Source organism: Seriola aureovittata, chromosome 4 (genome assembly GCF_021018895.1).
Source record: "Seriola aureovittata isolate HTS-2021-v1 ecotype China chromosome 4, ASM2101889v1, whole genome shotgun sequence".
Classification (NCBI taxonomy): domain Eukaryota; kingdom Metazoa; phylum Chordata; class Actinopteri; order Carangiformes; family Carangidae; genus Seriola; species Seriola aureovittata.
The window spans coordinates 8,449,311-8,468,280 of record NC_079367.1 but is presented as its reverse complement, the minus strand read 5'-3'; the positions used below and the strand labels follow the sequence as shown (position 1 = coordinate 8,468,280).

The 18,970-nt window shown below is 37.5% G+C and overlaps 3 protein-coding genes across 5 annotated transcripts; 1 reads left to right on the top strand and 2 right to left on the bottom strand.

Moving 5' to 3' along the window:
- Nucleotides 1–457: 457 nt before the first annotated feature.
- Nucleotides 458–1,741, bottom strand: ly6d (lymphocyte antigen 6 family member D). The gene is made up of 3 exons (XM_056374547.1): nt 1,640–1,741; nt 1,210–1,314; nt 458–1,079 (listed from the first exon to the last, which is right to left on the bottom strand). Exons 1-3 carry the CDS (start codon nt 1,689–1,691, stop codon nt 1,000–1,002), a joined length of 237 nt encoding a protein of 78 aa, XP_056230522.1. The 5' UTR covers nt 1,692–1,741; the 3' UTR covers nt 458–999.
- Nucleotides 1,742–4,647: 2,906 nt separating this feature from the next.
- LOC130167955 (P2X purinoceptor 5-like) lies at nt 4,648–11,346 on the bottom strand. Its single transcript, XM_056374510.1, has 12 exons — nt 11,185–11,346; nt 10,175–10,325; nt 9,791–9,862; nt 7,940–8,015; nt 7,502–7,598; nt 7,261–7,341; nt 6,981–7,122; nt 6,607–6,743; nt 6,385–6,478; nt 6,187–6,252; nt 6,014–6,096; nt 4,648–5,368 (listed from the first exon to the last, which is right to left on the bottom strand). Exons 1-12 carry the CDS (start codon nt 11,319–11,321, stop codon nt 5,290–5,292), a joined length of 1,215 nt encoding a protein of 404 aa, XP_056230485.1. The 5' UTR covers nt 11,322–11,346; the 3' UTR covers nt 4,648–5,289.
- Nucleotides 11,347–13,962: 2,616 nt separating this feature from the next.
- LOC130167979 (uncharacterized) lies at nt 13,963–17,811 on the top strand. 3 transcript variants are annotated; one of them, XM_056374532.1, is made up of 11 exons: nt 13,963–14,026; nt 15,116–15,460; nt 15,635–15,724; nt 15,851–15,910; nt 16,461–16,517; nt 16,631–16,657; nt 16,760–16,948; nt 17,050–17,097; nt 17,175–17,234; nt 17,313–17,339; nt 17,445–17,811. In XM_056374532.1, the coding sequence occupies exons 1-11, from the start codon at nt 13,966–13,968 to the stop codon at nt 17,501–17,503; spliced, it is 1,023 nt and encodes a 340-aa protein (XP_056230507.1). In that variant the 5' UTR covers nt 13,963–13,965; the 3' UTR covers nt 17,504–17,811. The 3 variants fall into 3 exon arrangements, with proteins under 3 accessions (XP_056230507.1, XP_056230506.1, XP_056230508.1); XM_056374531.1 differs by having other exon boundaries at nt 17,310–17,339; XM_056374533.1 differs by lacking the exon at nt 17,175–17,234 and having other exon boundaries at nt 17,310–17,339.
- Nucleotides 17,812–18,970: the final 1,159 nt, after the last annotated feature.

Genomic DNA, 18,970 nt, shown 5'->3' with positions numbered 1-18,970 from the left:
CTTCATTTCTATGAGGATCACTAACAACTGTCAATCAGTGGAATAGCATGGCACTATAAGTTTTCTTGCGTCACCTCAATGGATCTACATCTACATCTGGGTTCTGGTAAAGAAAAAACCAGGACTGACTTCCTCCTTTGCTACTATCATAATTACTGGGTGGCTAAAAGTCACCAAACAGTTAAACATAATGAGTCATAATAAACTGCTTGGACAGACAACTTATGTACTTCTTTTTAACCGGAAGACAGATATTTTCTACACTGCCAGTAATGGCCAAGAATCCACCCAACTAAAACCCATGACGAACTCATACAGTCAATACATGTTAGCTACATGTTATCGAACCCATGTGGCTCATATGGCTCAATAACTATAAAACCCTTTTAAATCGTCAGACATCATCAGAGTTTTTTTTCCTGCCTTACCTGCAAGAAAAGACAGCTGAAACAAACAATTTTGATCAATTAAATATTTATTATTCAGCATTTTATTGAGTTTGACACAGATGACACTCTAAAGGGAGTCCAGCGTTACAGTGCAGCAGTAAGAGACAACGACCCACATAGAGGTAAGCTGTTGAAGTGACCCACTGAGTGACAACAGGAAGGGATTAAGTGTGTGTTTGTGTGCGTGTGTGCACGCATGTGTGTGTGTGTGTGTATGTGCGTGTGTGTGTGTGTATGTGTAGTTGCTTTGCCACTGGCACTAGTTTTTTAAAGGAATCATGGCTGTGTCTACAGTGGGTTGCACAGTTTAAGATGGCTATGGGATGATCAATGAGGCTAAACAATCAAGTCAAAAGTTTACCCGAAATGATTTCAAGCAGACTCTTCAAATAAGCAAGAAAAATCAATGACAGGATCATCACGATAAAATTTGATAAAGTAACAAATCATTCATATTTCATTTGATCATATTCACACTTCTCAAGTTAAATTTTTCATACTACTGTGACTAATCAGAAAGTGAAAGTGATTGCCGAGTGATGCCCCAGGTTTAGCACAGGTCCTCGTCACAGCAGCTTGTGAAAAAGTCTTCTACGCAAAGTTCCTCACAGCTTCGATACAAATTGTCACCTATTGTAAAACAGATACAAAAATTACAAAAAAATACAAAATACCTGCAACAAACAAACATATGGGTTTTTCCTAAAAATATAAACACATATTAAAACAAAGAAAACACAGCAGAATGAGTCCTATGTACCGTCCTGGGTGGTTTTGCAGTACTGAGCCGACGAAGGGCACTGTGTCACCATCTTGCAGATGTCGTCATTCTCATTTTCACAGGTGTAGCATCTGAGCGTCAGCACTGAAGAGAAGACAAAATCCATCAAAAATAGATTTAGGGTTTTTGTCTATCACTCACAATATTGTGAAGTCATGAAGGTAACATCAATATTTATAATTTTGATATTGGGCTGATTGAGTATCCAGCGAACACTGGATAGTTTCTCAATGACGGAAGACATTTTCTTGTATTGTTTTCAAAGAAACAATGTCTGTCCACAGGAGTAACACATTAGTGATCAAATCAAGTGGTTCCATTATAGTTAATGATTTTTAGTAATTATACCCAATGTTGAGCTGTACTTCAGGAAAAATCATGCTAAAAATATAAAGCAAAATTCCCTCACCGTGAGTGCTACACAGCAGCAGGAGCAGCAGCGTAAGAAGCAGGACCTTCATGTTGTCAGGTGGTATGTGGACAAACCTCTCGCTCTGGCACTTTTATACTGGCACAAACACAACATACCAAACTAGAACTGACTTGTGCACTTCCTTGTGCAAGCTATGCCAATGAATGTAGTTTCAGCCCTTTTGTCCCTAAGAAAAGACAAAACCTAAGCAGACAAAGAGTAATTTAATCTGCTGTACTTTTGCAATTGAACAAGGTGTGTGTTGCAGTTGGAGGAGGATAGGTTAAGGTTGTTCTTAACCCTCTCCTGTGGGTTAGAGCTAATGATGTTGTTGTATGTAACCTGTAAATTTCAGAGTTTAGCTTTACGTCTGAGCACTGAGCAAGTTCATAGACTTCAGCAGTCTGTATATTTGCTTGGTTTGGGTCTGCAGAAATGCTTGAACTAACATTTTGTCTCAGTGTGCCAACTGGGGTACTGGGTGTCCGGGTGGGTAATGTGGTGCCACTGGTTTTGACAAGACAGAACAATGTGGAATAGGTGTAACAGTATGTAACTGAAACTGATGAGAGCCTCTTGCATAATTTGCACCTGACTCAGTTAATAATGGTAATTGACATTAATTTTGATTAAAGATGTGTCACAGTATTGTATTGAGGAAAACTTCCTAAAATGTCATTGGTGTAATTGCAGTTGTTTTCATAGGGATGCTAGAATCCACCTAACGCCAGTACCCATGAAAAACTAGACCAGCAACAAATGTTATGTCATAGGCATCACCACACCCCATGCTTTTACCATTTTTCAAGCGCTGGCTGCCATCAGGAAGAACTAAAATTCAATCCTAGGCACCCTTTTAGATAATGGGTGAATAAGTGGTGATTCAGTGTCAGTCATGGTTGAAAATCTGATTCAACATATCGAGCACTTTCAATTTGGTTTCGATGTTGGGCGTCATCAAAGATTCAATACTTCTGCCTGACATCATTTAAATGTTGTTTCACTGTGATATTGCTAGTTGGGCTATTACCTGCCAGAAACATAACACACATGGATCTCCAACCAAACTGGCAGTCGAGTTGCATAATGGGTAATGTGGTGCCACTGGTTTTGACGAGGCAAAAGAATGTGGAGTAGGCGGTGTAAACGAGAAGATAGCTACAGTATCTCTTGTGCTTCCTGAATTTTGATCAGATCTGCATATGAAACTTATCCTTTTATTGTCACTATTATAATGAAATTAATTTAAAGTTTTCAATATTTCCTTATCAACACAAAACCTGTCACTTAAAAGGTAATATCTGGTCAAATCTGGTGTGAAGGTTTATATATGAAGTATAACAGATGAGTCTACTCACTCAAATGCACTTTTATAACTCGATGCCTCAGCTCCATTAAGAACAATGATGATGAAACCTGACTTAACTCACTGAAATTAGTTTTAGACTATGTATATTGCCTTCAACACTACAATCTACCGTTGTTATTTTGTTTGTTTTGTTGAATTTGTACATTAGTATTATGGTATGTAGAGCATTAAAAACACTTAAATTGCAGTAAAATGTGGAAATGCTCTCTTCAGTTCACTCACCGATCATGGATAAAATCCTCAACCAACTGCCACTTTTGGGATTTAATTAAATTGATTCATATACTGAGTAGAATCATTAAGAGTTTTAGCAACTTTCCTTTCATTTGACTCTCCTGACTGTAAATGACTGCATTGTCAAACATGACTAGAGCAAGAAGTTGTCCTTTAGTGACATCTGTAGGCAAGAATGGGGACAGGCAAAAGACTGTGTATGAATATTTATTTTTCAGTGATGCAACCCTGAAGGGAAACAAGTCCTTGAAGAAATAGGATCATTCACGTGGCAACTGTAAGATTTATTTTAATAGTGAATATCTGCATTTACCGAGTTAGAAATCACTAATATGTTACAAAGTATGCTGCAGAGTTTTCTTTTTAGGGTTTTAGCGCCCTCTAAGATGCTTTCTGTGCCATCTGTGCTTTTGTTGTTGTCCAAGTTGCTCTGCACTCACTGAGCAGCTGCAACTGTGAGTCATTTGTTAAGAGCATTCTAGAAAAGATACTTTACAAGGTAACAAAACATTTCTCCAGAAACGGTGTCCCTCTTACTCTGCATATCCACAAAAGACGCTGTCTGCAGAGTTATTTCTTCAGAAGAAAGTCGTTCTAATAAAAACTGCTTACACTGAGGTGCTGACTCTTTGTCGGCGTGGAAATACACCAATGTGTAAAACCGCAAGTTACAAAGTCATGTAAAAGAAGACTGTGAAAGTGTGAAAATAAGATAACAGAGTTGAGGTGAAAGATTGTTTACTTGGTTACATTCCCCTCAAAATAAATATTTAACAAAGAACCTGATTTACTTGTTCTTGAATTTAATTTCCAGGGGTGAGAGCTGCCTATGATGGTCACTTCTTCTTACTGAGAGGACAGAGAAAGATAAAATAAAATGAAAAATTCTTAATCAGGTTCTTGGGTAATTCAGGCTGTGGCCTGCTCTTTATGAGATATAATCCTACGTCTCGAAGGGAGTGCTGTCACTTTGCTGTGAGCCCACCAATGTCCCTAATATATGATAAGGTGCTCTGTGCTGCACTTGGTGCTGCCACAGTGTCAAGAGTTCAGCTCACCACCACTTTGTCATAATCACTATCATTTATGCAGTTTATAAAAAATAGGTGTTAAAGTCAGGCAGAAGAAAAGCCAATAAACAAGCTGTCATAAAGCAATTCAGTGATCACATGTGTACACCCTGAGGCGTCATTGTGTTTACACATATTTTACATGTAGGGCCAGTCTGAAGAGAGAGCTTTGTTACATATCAGCTTCACGTGCTACAGCTACTGACTAGCAAGCTAACAGTAAAAAACAAGACATGGGAGCTGTGGAAAACATTGTCTTCTACTGCAATTAATATAATAAAAAAGGAACTCAAGATACAGACATGTTTCTTATTGAAATCTTTATTTTTCTGTATCAATTAATAAATAAAAGTTTAGTTGCTAAACTGACTGAACAAAATCACATAAATGATGCACCACTCTGAAGAAACAAACTTAAAGTGTTATTCACATATGAGGTATATTCCATTCATACGAATCATTAGCCACTGCAAAACAAGCAGTAAACAATGTCATTACTAGAGACAGCGAAAAGTGATTAAAGTCTTACACCCTCTATTAAAATGCTAAAAGGAGTAAAAGGAGTGGTCAAATTCATATGATGACTAAAAACTTTGCATTATATATTTAAAAATATAACGCAGCTATTTTTTTTTAAAAATCCACAAATGAATAGTTGTTTGGGTTGAAAAAAACAGCAAAACTTTAACTTAATCTTCAGTGGTCTGCATGCATCTCAGACAATGTTGCTAAAACACACTTGTTTTATGGTGGTATAAAGTTAATGGAATATCTGCTCATGATCGTTTTCAATCATCATTTTGAAGCTCTACAATGCTACCAACTTAAAAACCAATTTTTAAGATGATGCCTCACCTTACAAGAGCTCCACACCAGTAAAGCAGAAGTTACACTGCACTGCATGTTTCATTATTATAATGTTACGCTACAACCAACAAGGGCATGTTACAAACTCATCTAACGCAGTGAAAAGACTAAAACGTCAGATTCTCCTGCTCCATGGCAGCCTTTTTGTCCTCCACACTGTTGTCTTCAGATGTTGATTTCTTACTTCTGTGGACAGATTGTGGTGGCAAATATGTGAGAACAATTATACACCTTTTGAAGATAAGCAATGTATCATACCAGAATAACACTAGCCAAAAGCAGCTTAATACAGCGGCCCAGACGGGTCAACACAATGCAGCAGTTTGAGTAAGTGAAACGTTGTTGCTAGATAACTGATTAATGTCTCTACGAGATTGTCACAAATTAGCAATGTTTTTCAGTGTATTAATTTTTTCATATTTATGTACTTTTGTGATCCTTTTTTCATTTTCATATTTATTGTTATAGCTATACGGTGCACTGCATAACATCCGTTGTGGCTTAATTTGCATTTGTGCTGTTGCTTTTGTATTTGTGTTGTGGCCTCTGCATTGTGTTGAACCATCCAGGCCACCATAGCTTAAGATCAATTAAAGCTAACTAATAAGCTACATAGTATCCAGCTTGCTATAATACATCAGAAATGAATGCTGCTGATTGGTCAGCAGTCAAATGTTAATGTCAGAACATAAAGATAATGCATTGAAGGATCTCAATCGTTTTAGTTAAAATGGCAAATACAATATTATTTATCATAAATGGATGAAGCCTAAATATTTAGAAAAAGAGGAAGAAAACTCTGCATCTGTACTTCTGTGTTGTTTATCATACCTGCAGTCCTCAAACTTCCGCTCTCTGTAAGAGTTGCCCTTCTTCATTAGGTAGAGAAGGACCATGTCACAGAAGAAAGCTCCCTGTTAAAAAGTTTTATGCAGTGATGAGACTTTCATAACTGGGAAAATACAAAATTCAAACATGAAGTCAAACTTATTCATGTTACTTACAGCACCCATCAAAGCCAGTCCTGAAGCAACATTGATGGCTGTTGGGATGATGCTGAACATCCCGGCCTATGAACCACAAGAGTAATGTAAGAATAAAATTACAAAACAGTGTTGTTTGCATTATTACTTAAATTATGACACATCATAATGCAGAGTAGACAGTTCATGCATTCTCCCTGAAAAATGCATCTAAATTACCTTTCCATGCACCATGATATTAAATCGGACACCGTAGACTTTGAACAGAGATCGATAACTCTCACCAGTAGCATTTTTAAAATACCGCGTGTGTCTGAAAAGAATACAAAAAACAATAATAATCTTTATGACTTTCGAATTTCCCCCCTTTCAAATCATATGTTTTTAATGGTAAATAAAAATATCTAAATTGTTGAAAAGAACAGGAAATATTTTTCTGACCTGAAGTTAAATCCTGTTGCGATGGTTGTGTTGGAGACACTGATGTCCAGGCGAGTGAAGTAGTACTGTGGATGGCAGTGAGAGTAGCCTTTGTCAAGGTCACAGTTCCAACTTATCATTATGCCAATAGAGCCACCCTAGAAAACAGAAGATAGATCATATGTGCCATTAAAAACATGTTAATAACCATTCAAAACTGTCATTTTTATATTTCAGTCATTTTTACATTGGAACAGGTGCTTCACTATAGCGATGTTTATGTCAGTTCTCATGCTGTGACTTTAAATTAATTAGTTGAAGGTACAATTTAGGGTTTAAGTTATGTAACATGCACTAACTCTTAAATATATGCAGTTGAAAAGTATAATACTAACAAACGTAGACATGTCCTGGAAGTTGTATCTGGCTCGCTGGGTGATGTCTCCCAGACGAAAGATGGGGCAATATGGGTGGAGCTCCTCGTCATATCGACATTTCTTCAGATAAGAGTCATCAGTTGTTTCAAGAACGTTGGACCTCAAAGTTGAGAAACAGAGAGCAGCACAGAGTGTATATGAATGTGCACTGCTCCCTTACTCAACTCCTGTTTCCAGTTAAGCAAGCAGCACACAGTGGTGTCATGCTGAGTGTGGAGCACAGAAGAAGAGGACTTACTTTGAAAATTTGAATTTGGGAAATTGGATGAAATTCTTGATGTAGATGGTGAAGTTTTCAGCATTTGTCAGCAGAGGCCCTCTGCTCAAAAAACAAAACATGGGCATTTGGTAAGGCAGGTTAAGGGACATAGTTCATGACAAGTTTCTCATAGCAAAGTGGCAGCTATGTACAGTATTTGTAAGAGCTGGAGTGTGATCAATAACTAATCAATAACTTATGTGACTGAGCTGCTCCTTACTGTGGTTTGAATTTTCTTTCAATGGGACACCAGCCATAGATTTCACAGGTACCATTGGAGCTTTCATCTTTTCTTAAGCATCGGCCACTCATGATTCCTGAAGAAAAGACAACAGATTAAAACTGCTTTAAGTCATCCACCTCATCACATGTGAAAAGACACATTTGAGTTTCTGCTTGGATTATATATATATATATATATATATATATATATATATATATATATATATATATATATATATATATATATACTATATAATTCGTTCAAATGAGAATTATTACAGTATTTTAGTTACATTTAGCACATACCCTTGAACAAACATAAACTAATACTGACACAGAATTTTTTTTGCTGAATTTAGACCCAAGATATCTTTGAGAAAAGGACAAAGTCAAGCAATTTATCGCCAATTAAAAATCAGTAGTTGTTCTTTCTTACCATTACCAGCCACTACCATCTTTCCCTTATCACAGTCCCTGTCGACTCGACAGTGGCCATCCAGCACTTTGGGACTCTGGGAAGAAATGTCAAAGGAAAAGAGCAGAGGTTCAAGAAAACACTTTTAACAGCAGCTCCACTTTTTCAAAAGTTGGATAAAAAATCTTTTAGCAGCGAGCTTGATCGGGTAATCAGGTGTATTGCAATTCACTGTAAGATACAAACACCTGGACTTTATCCATGGTATGGTAAGGCTAAAGTTTTTGTATTTTGTAATTAAAAAAAAAAATTTTGTATCATAATTTTCACTCTTGAGCATCATTCTTACTTTGTACTTTTTATCTGATAGATACGGATTTCCATATGTATCACTGTTACTTTAGAAATTAAAATTTTATGAAAAGGGTGTAACTCTCATAGATTTCATGGACAGAAACAGTGTCTAACAAAATAGTTACTAGAAACTCTGGGGTCCTGTTAATAGCGAAGAACACTTTCAGATAAAGATGAGAGATTCTAGCAACACTATAAATATGGAAGTAAACGTGTAGTTAGTGGCTGTTTATAGGCACCCGTGAATGAGGGCTGGGAACTGCAATTGGTGAAGTCTGAAACGTACACAAGAGCAGTGTTTTATGGCTGTGCAATGCTTGTACGGGCTCTCTATTCTTCTTGGCTGCTGACCAAGAGAGGCTGAGTTTACATACCAGGAACCCTCTGGAAATTTGTAGCTAAAGATAAAGCTGAGGGGAAATGATGAAATAGGATAACTGACACACACACATACACAAACTCATAGAAAGTAGAGGGGGGTGTCAGCCTTTGTTAAAAGTTAAAAGTCTTTTGTTATGACTAACACTGAAGAAAATGTGGACCAGTGTTCTGATGGCTTTGCCACCATATACCAGCCACGTGTTGTCAAAAATCAGGGACAACAGATCAGCCATAGTTCTTCTTACTACCTGTTTCTCTGTTTACTGCTTTTGTTGAATTTATATAAATTATGAGTCTTGATCATCCTGTGATATTGTGCTGATTTGAGGTGCTTCTGCTAGTAGATGTCTCTGAATTGTCTCTCCAGTTACCTGAACCTAGAAAATATCATGTGAGCAACGAGAAGCTTCAGTTAATGTATGATTTTCAATCAGCTCTACTATCACAGGACAGGTCATTTCCAGCTCCTCTCTAACCTCAGTCATACATGGCCTACTGTATCTCTGAGACATGGCTGACTGGAATAGTTTCCACATGATCAGAAGTCAAACAGTGGAGAGTAAATAAAATAACTTTAAAATAAACACAGTTAGTCAGATGCCTTGAAACTGAGTTTGAGTGGAGTTTGCGTAGAGAACACAGTGTCTAAACGGCACATCCTGCCCTGCAGCAAGCTGATTCTCTTAACAGAAACCTCACTAGTATTCCTACATCAAACAAAATATGATTGTCTCAAAAATCCGTGTGGTGCGTCCTGGTGACTAACTGCTAGAAAGACGCAATGGGAAGAAGACATGAAAGCATGTCCACATAACAACAGCATCAACACTGAAAACAGAATCTCTTACTTGCCCTCAGGACCAAGCAAAGTTAATTCCCTAAAACAATCATACTGATAATAAAACAGATATTTTTGGGATTGATTATCTGTCTATGTTAATTGTTTTGGGTTATGTATCGTAAAACGTCTTTTTGCATATTATAAAAGAAGAGAATACTGGACCATAAGCCATAATAGTGATTTACAGTAGATACCATTCATTATGACAGCTTCTATTACAGTCACAGAGAGTACCACAGGGGTTTAACATACAGTCAGTGATTTACATTTAAATCAACTCTACAAAATATTCTTACCTCAGCACAGTATCCCAGCTTCTGGTTTGGCGTCTCTAAGAAATTGGTTACAACAAACAGAACAGCTTCACCCTACACGCAGAGGAAACACACACTGTAAATTGGACTTTATATGGACATCATGTCATGATGACCCCTGCTGCCTGCCTTTCTCCCTCCTCAGCCCTTAGTCCGTCTGTATTGTTTTATGTAATACCCACATGAGAGGGCTGCATTTTTTCATGCAGGGCGACTGTTGAGACATTTAGTTTCCTACCACCTGTGTGTGGATGCCCTTTCTCCTAGCCTTTGTTCTTATTCTAAATAATGTAGCTGGCTAAAGATGAAACTTAAGTTTCTAGTAATAGGCCTGATGGTCTGCACATACTGTGTAAATGTTTTCACCTGTGGTGGAATGACGTAATCCTCCGGTCCCCACACCAGCAGACCAGACTCAGAGGTGTTAGTCACGGAGACTCCCTTTAGTTTAGTTATGACAGAGCTCTGTATGGCCTCATCTGTCTCCTGGTAGCCTTTCTTGCTTACGAAAACCCACCTGTGGATGAGAGCAACTCTCAGAATAAACCACCTGTTTATTCTGACTCTTGACACCCACAAAAGTTGCATGACGTAAAAATTTAACAGCTTAAAGATGTGTTATTTTAGTTCTCAGATTGTTTGTGTGAAACATGCAGTGTTTTTCAGTAGTTTTTGTGATATCACTATAGTCATAATATTCTTACATGGAGTAGCATTGCTGTGATACTGTTGCATCATATCAAGCATGGAATAGGAATAAAATTTAAATTTAAAATGTTATTCTTATATTTTCTGTATTTTATACATTAAGTACTTGACTGACTTCTGCTTTTAGAAAGGTGCTACATGACCACAATTTATTTTCTGTGTTAGGTCTGCTATAGGTTTTTTATTTATGGCTTTTGCTACAGGGCACTGAACAAGGCACTGAGTAGGCTACTTTGTACCTACTGTATCTGTGATCTAAATTGGCCAATAAAATAAGGCTCTATTAAGGATATTAGTGGCAAGCTGGTCCTGTCACTTGGTCCTCTATAGCACCAACAATATATATAATGTATAATAATTACAGCCCATTAACTTAATCAAGCCTTGAAACATCTCCATGGTCTATAACTGAACAATGTAGGTGTAGTAGGCTCTCTGTTAGTCTTTAATCAGTGACCAATATGTTTATGTAAATGTTACATTTATTAAGTCATTTATTTATAATAGGATATACAATTATCAGTACGACTAGGGTCAATATAAACTCACTCTAGGGACTTAACTCAAAGACATAAACTTCTTTTCTAAATGTTTTTATTGTGATGTCATTTATAGACTCCAGTTTGTCACATGGAAGGAGGTAAAGGGTAAAAAAGAAATTCACTTACCCAATAATGTAACCGATGATAGATAACTGAATAACTCTGTACAAAACCCCAACTTTCTTATTTTTGGCGACAATATATTTTTCCGTTTTGTAGTCAAATACGGAAAGAAAACGTCCTTTCAAACAGCTCCCGGCCATCCTGGAGCAGTGTGCGGCCAGTGGGATGTCAGTGCACCACAGTCTGCGGGAGGCGGACCCCCCACTCCCCCACTCCCCCACCTCCCATGAACAATAACCGTCAACATGCACAATATCCGGTTAAGACTTTCGAAATAATACTGGTCTTCTCTCAGTGAGGACATGTGCAGTGACATCCGGTTGCTCCTGGACACATTTCTGTTTTGATGAATACGCTCATTTGAGCTGAAACGATAAAAAAGACACGCGTGCATCGTTCGAGTCTTTTCATTAAAAAACAATTGTCAGTCTCATGGTTGCGCCAAACGAAAGGCCAAGGGGTCGTCAAAGTCAATAAAACAGCTGCATCATCTGAGCTCTGTAGTTATGTATCAGGGGCAAAGCCTGACATTGAATTCAGAGCTGAGCACCAACTTAAGTCGATATTCAGGGGCATTCTCCGCGGGGAACTTCTTTCCCCATTCAAACATCAGACATTGCATTATTTACTGTATCAAGCCATTTGTACATCATTTGGGGGAAAAACATGTTGATTCCCAGGGGAAAAAAATCTAATCTAATCTAATCTTGAATCTAATTGTTCTCTGTCTCAATCATTCTGAAACCACAACACAACAGATTTTGACAATGAATAATTTTCACTACTGCCATTTAAAAAGAGGCAAAAATTATCTGATGTTACAATTTTGAATTTTTACATGACATAGGCGGGGAATGAATTTGGCATAAACGGCATTACTAATCTTGACACCTTTTTTAGTAACACTATGCTGGAGTACAGCTCACAGATTTAATGTATAGATGATTTTCATTCATAGAACGCCCACATGAGTGTGTGAATGCAAATTGGATAGCAGTATTTTCTTTTTAATTGTCTTTGCTGGGCTGAAGAGCAGCAGGAGAACAGGTGTGCTAGCAGCTCACAGAGGTGTCTTGAGTGTTCATTGTTCTGTGTCCTGAGCTCATTCCCTTTTTGCCCTTCACCTGAGCTGGTTCCCTCTGTAATTTCACCTTTGTTCCTGAGTGCGTTGAGTGAGATTATTTAATTATATTTCCTCAAGTAGTCTTTATTTTGTCATTAGGTAGTACATCTAATCTCCTTGGTTTGTTCTCACATGACTATATATTTAGAGTGCGAATGTATTGATGTGCTGATTTTGATTTAGAATTGTTTGTCTCTTTATTCAAGATAATATGATAGAATTTGACCTGTGTGTGGCTGTAACCACTCACACCTGACTGACTGCAAGCAAAAGATTAAATCCTTTCAAATGGAACCCGCTGACTGCTTCTCCTGCTTTGCTCATATTCATAAAGTCAAGTCCAGTGTAATCCTAGAGCACATACATGTGTGAAAAATTACATTGCTTTACAACTACAAACTTTGGAATTATTTGTGAACATTACTTTACAAGCTCAAAATTATTTTGACCGTAACTGTGAATCTAACGTCTAAACATGAACAATGTTATTACCTATGTTAATGTTTTCCTTTACTTATTTATGTCATCTCTGACTGGATATTTACTGTAATGCATATGGAAAAGTGCTAGTTGTCGCTCACTTTATGCTAATCACCAAAACAATAATTATATACAGCTCGGGAGGAAGAGTACTATACAGCCTAATGAGATGGCATTATGGGAGGTGCAGGATCAAGTCTTTTTTGTGTTTGATGCATTGAGAGTAAAAGTTCGCATATCTCTGCCTCTGCTTATTTTTATTTATTTTTTAATCTTTTAAGTCCCCCAACTTTATGGAAGTGTAATATCAAACCGAATTCTCCTTTAATTACATAATAAACCTTGTACATATTTCTTGAGAGTATTCATTTCAATCTTAACTTCTCCACACTCACTTTCGCAAAGTAATCCAATACCATGGTGAATGTAAAAGATAAAAAATGTATATCAAACACAATGAGATATCAGAAGAGACTCCCAGCAGTATGTTACCACAACACTGCAGATGTGTAGCTTTGAGTAATGAAAGAAGTTACATAGACATAAAAATGGCAATACCTTCATGACATTTTCTTCCGCTATAGCACTGACAATTGGCTTTTAGAAGCATGAGTATTTGTATTTAATCAGAATTTCATTAGAAATGTACTTTTGGGTCAAAATATCAGTATTTAGTTTCAATTACAGGGTGAGATGTGGATTTAAGGCAGGACTCACCGTAAAGTTGTAAAATTGAGGTTAAATTGTGTGCTTTTGCTTTGATTTTAGCCTAGGTGATAGTAAACCTTCTTATTTAACTGCTTTCATCACACAGCCTCCTTTTCTGGAAGCCCCTGCATGTTTCAACAGGAAGTGGTCTGAAGGCAATGTCATGTCACAGCTTTTTTAGCCTTCATCTACCAACCCACTTATTAATTGATGTGAATTTGAAGTTTGTATTTGACATGATCACCATACAGTTTGCAAACAAAAATTGATACATAAAACATTTGGCTCCTCCATTGTTAAATGGGATCTTCACTGGTAAATGTGATCTAGCTGCTCATGTGAAACTGAAACAGTAAAGCATTTCCGTAAATAACAAAATGAACTGTGATGGTCTTGTGGTTTTGTCCCATGATGCTTAGAGGGGTTAACATGCAGCATTATCGTAGTACTGTTCACAGTGTGAGGTGTTGACAATGAATACTGACAAGTGGATTTTCCCTTTAGCCGTGTGCTTCATGTGTGTGTCATCGAATGGTAAGTCCTTTTCAGAAATTAGAGAATTAAATATTATTTGTTTTAAGACATTCAATACATAAAACGTCTCTTTCGCTAATTTAATTGTTTGATCATACGTTTTTATTTCACTTTAACTCTGATGAGGTCAAATTTACAAGGATAATTTCTTTTCAACCTGAAACTGTGTGCCCTTGGCTCATTATCTGTGTATGACATGTTAGATAAAAAAAATAATTTAAAAAAATTGAGTACACTTTACACTACTTTAATACCCCCCACACAACTCCTGCTACATTGTTACAATCCAAGCACTGAGAAGCATCTGCTCTTCTACTTTCCCGCTCTCTTTTCCCGTCTGTTGTGTGGGAACCTGCATTGTGTTTTTCCAAAACTTTTAACATTTCCCCGGACTGTACCTCTCACACATACACATCGCGGGAGGGGCAAAACAGCTAAATAACTACATCACAGTATATAGGAAATTTCAAACTCAATCCTCTATAAGCGAAAAAGTCTGCTGAGACGGCCTTGAAGCTAATATTGGAAGCGAGTGAGACACATAGATGGGTTAGGGGTAGCGATCGATTATTTTAGGTGTTGTGCATTTCATCAACAGCGACTAAATCAGTGTACATTTAGTTTTTGTATTGTGTCTCTATTTGTTGTAAATCATCTGCATTTGCAAATTATTTTTGAGGCATTTTTGAGAGATGTATTTCTTAGTCAGTGACTAAAACAATCTAGGTTTGGGTCTGTTTCTATTGTTTGTGTAAAAATAATAAAATCAATGGAAACATTGTTTCATTTCAGGTTTCATTAGGATTTTTTATGTAATTTCTTATTTCTGTATTGCTTTTAAAATCCCAATAATGTCAATTTGACTTGAACAGTATCAAAGGGTCCAAAAAGTGAACATAATATCATGGTTAATACACATTGTATATTAACTAAGATGATAGCTTAAGAGTGTTTGTAATTCATGTTTATCATTTTCATATTTTTTTTATTTTTCTGCTTATAATTGTAATCCAGTTACATTTACTTACTTCTTTGAGCATGAGTTCAGTGGCCTTAAACCTGAAAACTTTTTTCTCTCTTCCCGTTAAGATGACCTACACAATGAGGTATCTTGTGAGCTTCTGGAAGTTTGTGAGACGCACACAGTCAGCGCTCCACTTGGCTCGTCTGTGCTTCTTCCATGCACCTTTGCAAACAGCAACTTCAGTTGGGTGTCATGGGCCCACACTCCTGCGATGGAACTGGTGCATCTCAATTCTAAAGGGAGTATCAAGTTCCTACTCCCAAAAAGCGGCCGGGTGAAAGCTTTTCCAAATCAGGGCTCAGAAGGAAACTACTCCATCTGCATTGATGAACTTCAGTACTCTGACCTGGGTTGTTATTACTGTAAGCAGGGAACTGACTGTCTTCAGGTGGAGTTGGTTGCTGCAACAGGTAAGTGGATTTCTGTTTGGAGGTTGTATGGTAATATTTTCTGAAGTCTGAGCAGCAGGCTGTGAGAGAGACATGGGGCCTCTTCCTATCTATGGTCACAAATTTCATAGGCCGAACACATTGGGGCGGACAAACGATGAGTTTCCTGTGAAAGGTGTTGTTTTAAAACCACAGATGCAGATACACTGAGAGGAGAAATGTTGCTACTGATTTACATCTGTGTTGGCGTGGCTGCTTTCATCCTGCTGAGCAGCTGCAGTTACTGTGAGTACCTGCCCTGTCTCACACATTCACCCCACAGCTGTCGATAGAAGAAAGGTGTGTGGTGCATTTGATTGCTCGATAAATGGATTGGTGACTGGTTATTTTAAAACTTTGTTTTTATTTCAGTAATCTATAAGAACAGATCACAAGACAATACCAACAATCCTGTAGGTGCTGATATTGTAGGTAAGAAATTTCATAATTTACCATTTTCTTTAGATCCATTTCTGTGGATTGTTTCTTGGTACATAGTTATTTTTACAGAAAAAGGAATATATAGTAGGTTGTTTATTGATACTGATTGTGTCATTTGCATAATTAGTTCTGCCAAAGAGGTTGTGTTTTCACCCATGTCTGTTTATTTGTCAGCAGAATTATGCGGAGTACTGAACCAATTTGAACCAAACTTGGTAGAGGGATTGGGCATGGATCAGGGAAGAACCCATTAAATTTTGGGGCAGATTGGGATCATTTACTATGAATTTGAATTTGGTGTATGTTGTTTTGATATTAGCCTTGGCAGAGATCTGTGCTCTCTGAGTGCCCTCCTAGTTTTGTTAAAGGATTGCTCACTATTTAAGTCAATCCTTCTCCTTCTGCTTGAGGGACATACTGTATGTCTAGATGTTTAATCAGTCATATTATGAGACATTTATGAGCCCAAGAAAACAAATTGCTTTTGCTATTATGTGTGAAAGTATTCATTCAAGTTGCTGCATATAATGTCCCACTACAGGTGCCAGTGCTCCACCAGCAGTAACAGGAATAGTGACAGTCCATGAACAGCAGAGAGGTAATCTACAGTTAAAAACATACACTCTCTCTCTCTCTCTCTCTCTCTCACTCAACTGTATACTATGTAGTACATGTGATGCACTATCCACAATGTGTTTCTTTTTCCTACAGGAGCAGACAACAGTAATCTTGTTTATGGTGCGTTCACACAGCTCTTCTTCCATCCATTGATTCACCTTGCTAACCTAAAATGTTAATGTACATGTCAATATTTTTAATTGATTTTCTTTTAAATATTAGAGAACGATGATCAAGACCCAGCCAACCAGCCGGGTGACCCCACCAGATACCCTCATAGTCTACCAGGACATCTGCATGATGTGGACAGGAATCCACCCACTCAAAGCACGAGTGGGATCCATCCAAACTTGAACCAGTGTAACTTTGAAAGGGCGCAAAGTCAAAGAACAAAACACAGATTTCATAGAGGTGCTTAATGATAAACATAATTACCAAAGGTTGTACATGTACACATAACATAACATGAGACATAATTCAAACTGGAATAACTTCTTCCCTCACCTCTCCAGAACTCATCAACAGATTACGACAAGCAAGTTTCAGTCGACATTATTATGGTAATACAAGCACTTTTCTTTTATAATATTACATAATTTCAATGCTGCCTGGTTCACTTATACATTTAATTACACAGCTAACCAAGGTGAACTCAGGCAACAAGGCATGTCTACTCAGGCGGAGAATCCTCACCGAGGTATTTCAATTTTGATTTGTCTTTTATTAATAGCTAGTATCTTTTCATTACTCACTGTTGCGTTCTGTTTTGCAGCAGGTTTTGGGAAGAAGAAAGCCAAAGAAAGTGAGTGTTGACTTCACTTCATTCTTTGGGCATGTTCGGGATGAAATAATACTGTGCACTGAATTGCTGTCCCACTTCTTTGTTGTTTTGCTGTTTCCCTCTCAGATCATGAATACAATAACCCGATTTACAACAGAAGCACAGACCAGCTCAACCATCTGTAGAGAACAAAGACTTTACACAGCTGTTGAAGCATTTTACTGATTATTCATTTTCCTGTTTACTGTTTGGAAAAAATCATCAAATAAAGATCTTCACACAAAACAAAGCTTAAGAAATCAGTTGCATCTTTCACAATGCAAAAATGAATTCTATCTCAATAGTTCAGCAATGAAGATCAGAGATGCCATAATGTATGCAGAAGGAGAGTATGCAAGTATGTCTGTGCAAACGTGTATGTTAAGTGTGTTTTAGGTACTTTTGAAGCTTATAAATGGTTTTTACATTATTAAAAGTTTGACTTTGAGATCCATTATGAGACTTTTGTGAGTTCCTCGGCTGATCATAAATGAAAACAAAACTACATTCACACCTACAGATAGTTTCTGGTTAACCTGAATGTCTTTAACTGGAGGGAAGGTCCCAGAAACCAGTTGATTTGAACACAGGGCCCTCACATGGTACTACAGTACAACTACACCACACTGCCGGCTCACTGGTTTGTATGAGTTTTTGAGCTGCTTTTGGTCACATGGGAGTCAGCCAATTAAGCCAAATGAGAAGCAGCTGCTCCACCTGTGACCAACGATGGAGACCTGCAGTACACACTTTGTTTGGTTGACATTTATTTCTATATCCCCGTTTCTTTTCAAATGTGAAGCCCATGCTGGCTCAAAACGATTTCAAGCAACAGATTATAACACTATGAATAATAATACATTGCTCTGCCATGATGGGTTCATGTCCGTCAACATATCAAAGGTGCAATTTGCTGATCTTCCTTTCACCATTTATGTTCAAGGTAAGCCAGACTTAAATATATCGTATCCACATATCGTTGAAGTGGTTGTGTTTGCTATGATCCTGTTTGTGTTCACATTTACACGCAGATGAACACCGTGGATATTACCAAGCCATTGCAATAGCAAAACAGTGCCACTACTTCTTTGGAGGAAGTGACACCTTTATTATCTTAACAGTTGCTTCCCATGGCTGTTTTGTGAAAAGACAAGTAAGCTGAAATGTATCTTGAGCCTGAGCCTGTTTGTGCGTTTATTTTTAAAGCAGATATGTGCTTTTTTTTCATCTTCCAATCTGTCTTTGCAATTTCGTTCATTAGAAATATATCACAAGTCTGACTGTTGTCATCATGGCACTTGCAGACAGAGGAAGAGTTGAAATTGTCAAGTCAATACCTCTCATCTGTGAAAGGAAAATTAAAGGTAGTAATTCAAAGTGTGCAGTTATATTATGCTTCAGAAATCTGTTTGTAATTAACCAGTGTGCTTTCTGCAGAGGCAAACAAAAAGCATTATCCACCAGTGCCAAGACAATTTTTCTGCAACAGGGATGGGTTCAACATTACCATCCTCCAGAATGCCACAGTCCCACCTCTGAACCTGGATGGAGTCTGGATCCCCTCAGGTCAAAGCCACAATTGTAACCCCAAAAGCAGATCCAATAATGCTGTC